The following is a 9,833-nucleotide window of genomic DNA, read 5'->3' on the forward strand; positions in this document are numbered from 1 at the left end:
AAAAAAAAAAAAAAGAAAAAAAGGAAAAAGCCACCAAAGGTAAAATAGAGGTTCTTGAAGACATTCCTGGTTGACATCCTCCACCTTTTTACATCCACAGGCATTGACTGGCATATTTTGCCTCTTTAGAATCTGAACAACCATTAGCTGTCTTAAAAACCACATCGGCACCAGCATATCTCCTTCAGCATTGCTACCTGACTCCACCAGTGTTCCCAGTAACTCCCCATTCACCATGTTCGGCTTATCTACGTGGAATTTTTGGTTGACTGTAGCATTTCTGTGAAATGAGTCACACATTTTGAAAGGTTTATCAGAATACTTTCACCAGTGGTGGTCATGGTGGGATAGGGCGGTTGGCGACAGCAGTGTTAGGCAGGAAGAGGGGTAAGATGATGGTGGCCACAACTGCGGCACCTATGACAGGCTACGGCCATGGCAGCTGAGGTCGCTGATAGTAGCCATGATGGTGGCTACCACTGAAATGAATTTAGTGGATGATAGCAACCGAGAGAGTCACATCTGATTGACTGACAGACAGCCTTCTCTCTCTTTGCCTGCACGTATGGCAAGCAGGAGGTAGCGGGGAACAAAAATAAAGTCGTCAGCTAAATAGTCCTCAATGAAAGGGATGATGAGTGTTTCTCATCCCTTAACTAAGCTGTTCCCCGCTGTGACAGTCAGCCTGTGAGATCCTTCCCTTCCTGATCACACGTCGCACTCTCCTACTACCGGGCTCTCTGGGATCATCTCCTGAATCCCTGTCTCTTATGCCTACACTAAGATTACGATCAGGAACATATGACACATTAACAGAAGTGAGCCTCTGCCAAGCCATAAAGCTGTGACAAATTTTAAAAGGGCTGAAATGTAAAAGATGTTACCAAACTGATTTAATTAGGCAAGATGACTAGAAAAATTCCCATATGGTTAGAAATTAAGAAATATACCTCTAAATTTCTAAATAACCCAATACCAATAAAGAAATCAAATTAGAAAGGAATTACAAAAATCAAATTTGTAAGCAATGTAATATATATCTCTTAGTAAAGGAAAAGCCTGAAACTTTCATCACAAAAAGGCACAAGCTGTGTGTCACCGGTGTGGTGGTACACACACCTATAATCCCAAGGCAAAAGGATCAGAAGCCCAAGGACAGTTTTTGCTACACAATAACTTCAGGTCATCCTGTTCTACAAGAGACTGTGTCTCAAAACAAACAAACACAAACCAAAATAAAGATCAACAAGCTAAAAGTAAACTATAGGAAAAGGTTAATAAGCTTGACATACCCTTGCCCATAATACTGATACAAGTACAGTGTCTGAAGCAAGAGGCAGTACTATAGATGCCACAGGCCTTAGGATAATGTGGCTATTGTGAACAGATTAATATAATCCCAAATCATAGGCAATGTGATAAAATCCCAGAAAAAATACAATTACCAGACACAGATAGAGAAATAAAACACCATAAAGTTGTTCTGTTAGCTCACACATAGGCACAAAGTCTTTGCAGCCAAGTATTGGGAAGTGAAGTCCTCCCTTCTTGTAATGTGAGGCCTCAAGAATGCTTGGGCTAATAGATGGTAGGAGCATGATGCCTTTAGGGATCCCATTTCACCCTGTTGGACCTCTCATTTAAAAAAGAGGCCATATAAAAATGTTCTAAAATGTTGTCTGGTCCTCCATGTTGTCTGTTCGCCTCACACTCATAGGAGAATGGAGCAGAACCCCACTCAAACAAAGTAACCTGGGCCGAAAACATCCTCCAAAGTCCAACGGCTCAACCCACAGTCCAGGAAAAGTGAGCTGGAAACAGAAAACCACCAGAACCTAGGCAGCACTGTCATGGGGAGAGAAGCGATTTTCACCCTCTCTTCACCGTCTGTTCCTGCAGTCCTGCAACCCGCACAGCATCTGGTAGGTAGCTCCTCCAATCTTGACAATATCAGACTTCCACCTTAACTCCTAAACCAACAAATTTCTTCAGTTTTGGAGGCAAATATTGAGAGGAAACTCCCAATGGGCCAGGTTCAGTTTTCTAAGCCATCACACAAATCTTGGGATTCAAGTGGCTGGCTTCTTTTCGAGTCACTTCAAGGGAGAAGAGACTTGTCTCATGATTAATCTGTTTGGAGGTCATTTTGGTTCATTGTGGAACTAAAAATTCTTGATCAAGAACTCTCTGTAATACGGGGGTTTGGTGAGCCATTACAAACACTAGCCAGGAAAGCAAAGGCCCAGGTCCAAAGACAAGCTCTCACCATGGCCAGCAGGGGGCTACATAGCAGTTCAAAAATTCCTGGGGGGGGGGGACTTTTCAATACAGTGGCTGGCTTTAAATGTGGCAAACTTTTCCGCTCCCCTAGAGATTACAGGTGGGACTCTCTATGCCGGGTTAAGAGCATTCTGGAAAACCTGGGGAAAGAGAGCAACACAACCAACATTGCCACGTAGTTTGCAGGGTGGGGTAATGCAAAAAGCCTTGGGCTGAGAGGCCAGCACACAGGAGTAGGTGTTACTGATGGGGATAGAACTAGTTAGTAGAGTGTTCGCATACTGTGCACAAAGCTCTGGGTTGGAGCTTCAGCACCAAATAAACTGGGCATGGGGACACACACTGCTATAATCCCAGTCCTTGGGAGGGAGAGACAGTAGGGATACAAGTGCAAGGTCTTCCCTGGTTACACAGCAAATTCAAGGCCAGTCTGGGATACACAGAGCTAGTGCCAGGACAGCTCCAAAGCTACAGAGAAACCCTGTCTCCAAAAACCAAAAACCAAACCAAACCAAACCAAAAAAAGACCCTGTCTCAAAATAAATAAATAACATTATTATTATTATTATTTTATTTTATTTTGTTTTTCGAGACAGGGTTTCTCTGTGGCTTTGGAGCCTGTCCTGGAACTAGCTCTGTAGACCAGGCTGGTCTAGAACTCACAGAGATCCACCTGCCTCTGCCTCCCGAGTGCTGGGATTAAAGGCGTGCGCCACCATCGCCCGGCAATAACATTATTTTTTTAGAGATTGGCTGCTATTAACAATTTAAAAAGTACATATATAAATAACAACCCTAGTGGTCTGCATAATACAATTTAAGCTTTTAATAGCCTTTTATCAACATAAAATGGCCTTTTCCTTTTATTTTATACCTTGTTACTGATCAAGCCCCTCTCATTTTTCTTCTGGCCTCTGTTCCTTAGCAGTTACATTTAGGATAGTTCAAGTTTTATCAGAATGCCACCCCTGGGCTTTCTCACCTCCGGATCCTGGACTGTTTCTTCATGACTGACTGAAGCGGGGAGTCAGCAGACAACCAAACAGCTGTGCCTGCAAACACTAGGAACGCAGCACTAACTCGGATCTAGATGGGCCAGGCCTCATGATAGAGGCTCGATCCCATTACCCACTGTGCTGTCCTCTTCTGATGAGGAGTTTGCTGATTCACAGGGATAGAGGAGCCTGAGGGTCAATGCCTGTGACAATGGCCCTCTTTAACAGACAGGGAATTAAATGCACTAATTTTCTCGACACAGTAACTAAGTTCTGTGCCATTCTCAGAGGTCTCATTTCCCAAGGTGGTAATGCACTTTTTTTAAAAATATTTATTTATTTATTATGTATACAATATTCTGTCTGTGTGTATGCCCGCAGGCCAGAAGAGGGCACCAGATCTCATTACAGATGGTTGTGAACCACCATGTGGTTGCTGGGAATTGAACTCAGGACCTTTGGAAGAGCAGGCAATGTTCTTAACCTCTGAGCCATCTCTCCAGCCCGGTAATGCACTTTTTTTTTTTAAATATTTATTATGTATACAATATTCTGTGTGTATGCCTGCAGGCCAGAAGAAGGCACCAGACCTCATTACAGATGGTTGTGAGCCACCATGTGGTTGCTGTGGGAATTGAACTCAGGACCTTTGGAAGAGCAGGCAATGCTCTTAACCTCTGAGCCATCTCTCCAGCCCCTGGTAATGCACTTTTTTTTTTTTTTTTTTTTTTTGGTTTTTCGAGACAGGGTTTCTCTGTGGTTTTGGAGCCTGTCCTGGATCTAGCTCTGTAGACCAGGCTGGTCTCAAACTCACAGAGATCCGCCTGCCTCTGCCTCCCAAGTGCTGGGACGGTAATGCACTTTTTAAAATTACATTTTATTCATTTACTTTGCTGGGGTGGGAAGCAGAGGAATGCCATGCAGCACTTGTGGAGGTCAGAAGAAACAGTTGTTTCTAGGAAACAGAGCTACTTGTGAGCCAGCTCTACCCTTCCCATATGTGGCTCCTGGGGACCAAACTCAGCCCATCATGCTTGTGGCAAGCACCCGGAGCCAGTGAGGCATCTTGCCGCTCTGGTCACGCACTTTTTAGTGGCTGTCTTCTTGTCTCCCTTTCCCACTCCTGCCAGTGTCTCTGGACGCAAACTGAGAATATACTATCAGCGCCCCATTGTGAGACCTGGCTTCTGGCAATTGCTAATCAAGGCAAACCAAACTCTGGTGAAGGATGCTTCCGAGCCATGTCCTTTCCCACTTTTCAGTTTTTAAAATTGATCTAACTAGGGCTTCAGGTGGCCTAGTCTGGCCCCAAACTATATAGCAGTGGATGACCTTGAACTTCTAATTCTCAGGCCTTGCTTCTGCCTCTACACAGTTGTTTTCAATAACAAGGCCAGAATTTTTACCTCCACTGCCCAAGCAGCTGGTCCTGACTCAGCAGTGGAAAAGATGGGCTGTTTGCTGCTCCTCCCACAAGCCTCAAGAAAATGGTATAAAGATGTACCGAATGCAGGCTCAGGGCACAAGCGGAAGGTACGGCATATTGACGGGCATGTGTGAGGTCGTGGCTGTTCCAGAAGGAAGGAAGCTGGGCATGGTGGCTCACCCTAGCACTCAGGAAGATTGCTGTGAGCCTGAATCCAGTTTGGCATACATAATGAGCTTCAGTACTGCCTAGACTTAAAAAAAAACAAAAAACAAAACCAATCTGGTGAGCGTGGGTGGGAGGGAAGCCTTGCCCCAGCACACATACAGCGGGCACAGGGAATGGCTGTTTGTAAACCCAAGCCTAGAACAGGAGCACCTTGGCCCCTCCTGAGCTCTTACTTGGCAGACCAGGTAAAGCTGTGGGTGGGTGACCAAGTTTCCTCCAGCTCTCCTAACGCCTGCTCCCTTCAATGCTATAGGCTGGAACCAAAGTCCAGTACTCAGTCTTTATTTATTTAGAGTTCCGGAGTCCAGGAAGGTCAGACCCACACCAGAGCCCTTAGGACTCCAAAATGTCCTTCTTCTAGATGAGGACATCAAGTGGAGTCAGTCGTGTCCAGTTTCCTCAGGGTCCATGGGGGTCTTCAGGAGGCAGGAAGAGGCTGCGTCTGTGGAGAAAACATAGCAACATTTACTGCCCTTGAAGGGGAGACGAGGCAGACACAGCAGAGGCTGCCCTCATGGTCCAGTCTAGAGGGGAAAGGTGCCAAGTGGTGACCTTGGCCCCTTGCCACAAGAACAAGTTGTCCACAGTAAGCTAAAACCTGGGGCTGGAAGGTACCACTCTGTTAGTTTATTTTTGGAGGCTGGAGAGAGATAGGACCTAACTCTAGCCCAGGTTGGCTGGGAACTCACCAGTAGCCCAGGCTGGTCTAGAGCTCGCTTATGAACTCAAGTTGGCTTGAACTCACAGCAACCTTCCTACCTCAGTGTCCCTACTGCTAGAATTACAGGCATGTGGCAGCATTGTGACAAGTGCTGGGGACTCAGCAGGCAAAAATCTCTCATTCTAGGAAACTCCCTTTCAAAATGGGAGGGACAGACACACAAGTCCCCTGGTCGGTGACGTCTGTGTGCAGAAACGGAGACTTCTGAACTACCAGCAACATAAATATGAGTTCTCCTACTAAGGCCTTTCTATGACATGGTAGATGAGGGCATTTTCATGTCTGCTAACATGAAGATCAGAGAACAGAGGAGGCCTGAATCTCACCACCCCCAATTAGGAGGGAAAGCTGGAGCCGTGATGCTATCAGCATGAAGGAGCAGGACAGAGGACAACCTGCAGGAGTTGGTGATAACACTCAAGGTGTTAGACCTTACAGCAAATACCTTAACCTGCTAAACCACCTCCCTGCCCTAATTTCCATTCCTGAAAGGAAGAGGGACTGAAGGATGGCTCAGCACTTGCTCCTCTTCCAGACACCCTGGATTCAGTTTCCAGCACCCACATGGGAGCTTACAACCATCCATAGTAACTCCAACTCCAGAGGATTCCAGGAGACTCGACACCCTCTCCTGACGTCCATGGGCATTAGGCACACATGTGGTCCACATACATGCAGGCATAACACTGATACACATAAAATGAAAAATAAAAACTAAAATGGAAAACAAAAAGGAAACGAAAGGGCGTTATTGCCCAGAAGCTGGAGACACTTGAAAGACAGACGTATTCCCATGAGATGGCTGAGTAACTGGAAGGGGCAAGATGCACTCATTCCTGAACATTCCCTATGGACAATTAAAGTCCTTCTGGGCAGTTTCTGCTCTTGTAACCTAAATCTTTACCCCTGTTCTATGCAAAGAACCAATGACTATCAGACATAATTATAGGGTAACCTTTAGCCAAAAACTCTCCTAAAGCATGAGATAAAAGGGAAACCGCGGGGTGTCGATGGAGAGAGCTTAAAAGCCAGGGACCAGGAATGGGGGAACAGAGGAGGTTTCTCCGAGAGAAGTACCACAAAAACAGGGTAAGAATTAGACAGGAGATGGACAGGGGAGGGCAGCCCAGGCAGAACGAAATAGCTAGGAGCCAGGCAGACATGCCCCTGAATAACTGTACGCCTTCCGCTGGGGGTGGAGAGTGGAAGAAGTGGGTGGGGCCTGAGCCATTCGAGACCAGGCTGTGCTGGAGATGAGAACCAGTCTAGCAGAAATGAAACCACAGAGCGGTTTTCATGGAGAAGCAAACATGGGAAGACTTCCTCTCAGATCATTCTGGAACCATCACAGGAGAAGGATTGGAAAGGACAAAATGGACCTACACAGAAGCCCAGAAGATGGCGAGAAAGAAAAGGCAGGGATTGCAGGGACAGAGGACTTCGTGAGAGGTGTTCAGGGGAGGGTGGCTAACGCAGTGACTTTGCTTTCACAGTGGTTCAGCAAGAAACATCCAAACGAGTGTTTCTCACTCTTCCATTTCTGCCATCCCCAGAACATGTTAAGATTTTTTCTTATTGCCCCATCAATGGCATTTTATTATCTCAGATATATTTGTATATGTGTCTACGTATTATGTACATTAAGATCATTTTCCGCCGGGCGGTGGTGGCGCATGCCTTTAATCCCAGCATTCGGGAGGCAGAGGCAGGCGGATCTCTGGGAGTTCGAGGCCAGCCTGGTCTACAAGAGCTAGTTCCGGGACGGGCACCAAAGCTACAGAGAAACCCTGTCTCGAAAAACCAAAAAAAAAAAAAAAAAAAAAAAGATCTTTTTCCGTGAACCACTCCACCCCTTCACCCCCACCGGCACAGCCGAAAGCAATGAAAAGGACAAAATGAGCAAGGAAGGGAAGAAGGGATCCAGTAAGAGTCAGGGACTTTGTTTCCACTGTGAAGGGAAAGCCACGGAGAGTTCTACACAAGGGTGCAATGTGACCAGAATTCAGATCATTATAAGGAAGCAAGAGGTTCAGGCGAGCCAGGGAGAAGGCTGGGCAGGAGCCCTGGCAGAGGAGGAGTGCCAACGATGGCTAAACTAAAGCAGAGGCTGCAACTTGAAGCAGAGAACCATGTTTTGGATTCTGAATTCACAGTCAAGGCATGTGTGGGAATTGGGCAGGGCTAGGATTTAAAGGTATATTTACTTTGAACTAGAAAATGAAAGGATTTGTGAGGGAAAAAGAGATGATCTAGTGAGCCCCCTTTACCTCTCCAGGTGTGGGCGAACTTGGTGGCTGCACCTGCTCAGCACACTGCAGGAAGCGGCGCATGTGTTCCGCACAGTTGCCAACTGCCGCCTCATTCAAGCGAAGGCACTCCTCAAAGGCTTCAAACGGTTCAGCACAGGCCTGGCGAATCTGGCGGATGATGGGGCTGTGGGAGGAGGGCATTTCAGACCCGGAGCATCCACACCCCACTGCCTGGCACCCTCCAGCCCGTTTCCCACTCACTGGGAGGATGTGCAGCGAGCAATGCTCATCTTAAGGTGGTGACAGTCCCGATGCCAGGACTCTGGCTTGGCGGCCACACACTGGCCATACTGATCCAGCTCCCGGCTGCAGTATCGAGCAGTGACTTCCAGAGCTGCCTGCCTGTGAGACAGGGTAAACTGGTGGTAATCTCAAGAGTAGACAAGAAAACGTTCTGATTTGGGTCTGTGATTAGCCTACGATTTGGAATTTTTTTTTTATTTTTTTCGAGACAGGGTTTCTCTGTAGCTTTGGAGCCTGTCCTGGAACTAGATCTTGTAAACCAGGCTGGTCTCGAACTCACAGAGATCCGCCTGCCTCTGCCTCCCGAGTGCTGAGATTAAAGGCGTGCGCCACCACTGCCTGGCTGAGATTTGGAATTTTTAAGGTTCCTATGATAGGGTCAACCAACGAGGGGCAGAAATAAGAGCTGAGCCCTGAGCGTTGTGGTACAGGGTGGGAGTTTTTGGAAAGGCAGTGAAGTCCGAAAACAAAGTCTGGTTACTGTGAGGCAGGCCTGGAGTACCTCCAGTCTTGACTGCAGTTGTTTCCCACTGGGAATCATGCAGCCTGACAAGCGTGACCTAGAGTCGTAGGGAGTGATAACTCACATCTCCAGGCGAGTTCAGGCCGATCAGAGAGAAGAGACCCGCCTTTTCCGGTGTCAGGTTGACATGGCGGCGCCCAACCCATACCTCCCGGCCTCACTCTTCCGGTCGCCGAGAGTCCTGCCACTCATTCCACATAGATGCAACCATCATGGCAGCGCTCTGCCTCGTCTTCCGGCTCACTGCATGTCCTGGTGGGACCCCGTGAAACTACTTCCGGTCCGTCGGCTATTTTGTTTCTGTTTAGTCTTTCTACTTCCGGCTTGCGGCGGCGGCGGCGCTTAGAGCACACCGGAAGTAAGAGGTCGGAAGTGTTGCTGCAGCTCGGCACCAGAGGGGAGTGTCTCTTCCGCAGTCTGCAGCCCTTCGCGCTGTCGCTTTCCAGGCTGGTGTCAGTAACCCCCGGCCCGCGTGGCTTTCGGCTGAGTCGGCAGCCGTGCCCGCCGCCGCTGGGCTCAGGGACAGGCGGGGACTGATCTCTCAGATGAGCTGCCACCATCGGCTTTACGCCGGTGCACACCCCCCTCCCAATAGCCACATTGGGCCTTTCATATGGTTAACTCGTACATGTTCTTTCCCTGGCATAGGGAGTAAAGGCAGGGTGAAAGGGGATTTTATTGCTTGCTCCTTGCAACCGTGGACAAATTACTTCCTTTGTAATTCTCCTTGGTGTGGTTTTTACCCTCCACATATGCCTTCAGATTATAAGGCTAGACCTGGGAGTCCATGTCCCTGTTTAAAAGGCTAAATACTCAGAGAACTGAGCGTCTGTTCACCTAGTATAACGAGGTCTTCGTTATACTAGACAAAACGAGTAATAAGCACCGCAGTATGCAGCTCTAAAATGGGGGATAATGACTGTATGAGCCTCCTCCAGACCAGACAGCACAAAGAAAGGGCTCAGCGCTTCAACACTGCAGTTCCAGGTAAAGGAGTTAACTGGAGGCTATAATCACGTGGTAGACATTTGACAAGGGATGGCAGCCCCCCAGCCATCTGTAACTGCTTCACGTGACAGATCTAAGACTGGAGCCACACCACGCAGGA

At 47.7% G+C, this 9,833-nt stretch overlaps 1 protein-coding gene across 1 annotated transcript; it reads right to left on the reverse strand.

Moving 5' to 3' along the window:
- Positions 1-3,653: 3,653 nt before the first annotated feature.
- Chchd5 (coiled-coil-helix-coiled-coil-helix domain containing 5) lies at positions 3,654-8,977 on the reverse strand. Its single transcript, XM_057781281.1, has 4 exons — positions 8,790-8,977; positions 8,161-8,301; positions 7,918-8,083; positions 3,654-5,371 (listed from the first exon to the last, which is right to left on the reverse strand). Coding segments are annotated over exons 1-4 (333 nt in total). The 5' UTR covers positions 8,792-8,977; the 3' UTR covers positions 3,654-5,347.
- Between the last annotated feature and the right edge of the window lie 856 nt (positions 8,978-9,833).

This window comes from Chionomys nivalis, chromosome 9 (genome assembly GCF_950005125.1).
Source record: "Chionomys nivalis chromosome 9, mChiNiv1.1, whole genome shotgun sequence".
Lineage (NCBI taxonomy): Eukaryota > Metazoa > Chordata > Mammalia > Rodentia > Cricetidae > Chionomys > Chionomys nivalis.

Excerpts from the sequence above, each read along its gene's own strand:
- Chchd5 (XM_057781281.1), bottom strand. Across the intron at positions 8,084-8,160 it reads GCTCGCTGCACATCCTCCCA|CCCCATCATCCGCCAGATTC; the intron begins GTGAGTGGGAAA and ends CTCCTCCCACAG. Across the intron at positions 5,372-7,917 it reads GTTCGCCCACACCTGGAGAG|ACGCAGCCTCTTCCTGCCTC; the intron begins GTAAAGGGGGCT and ends TTTTCTCCACAG.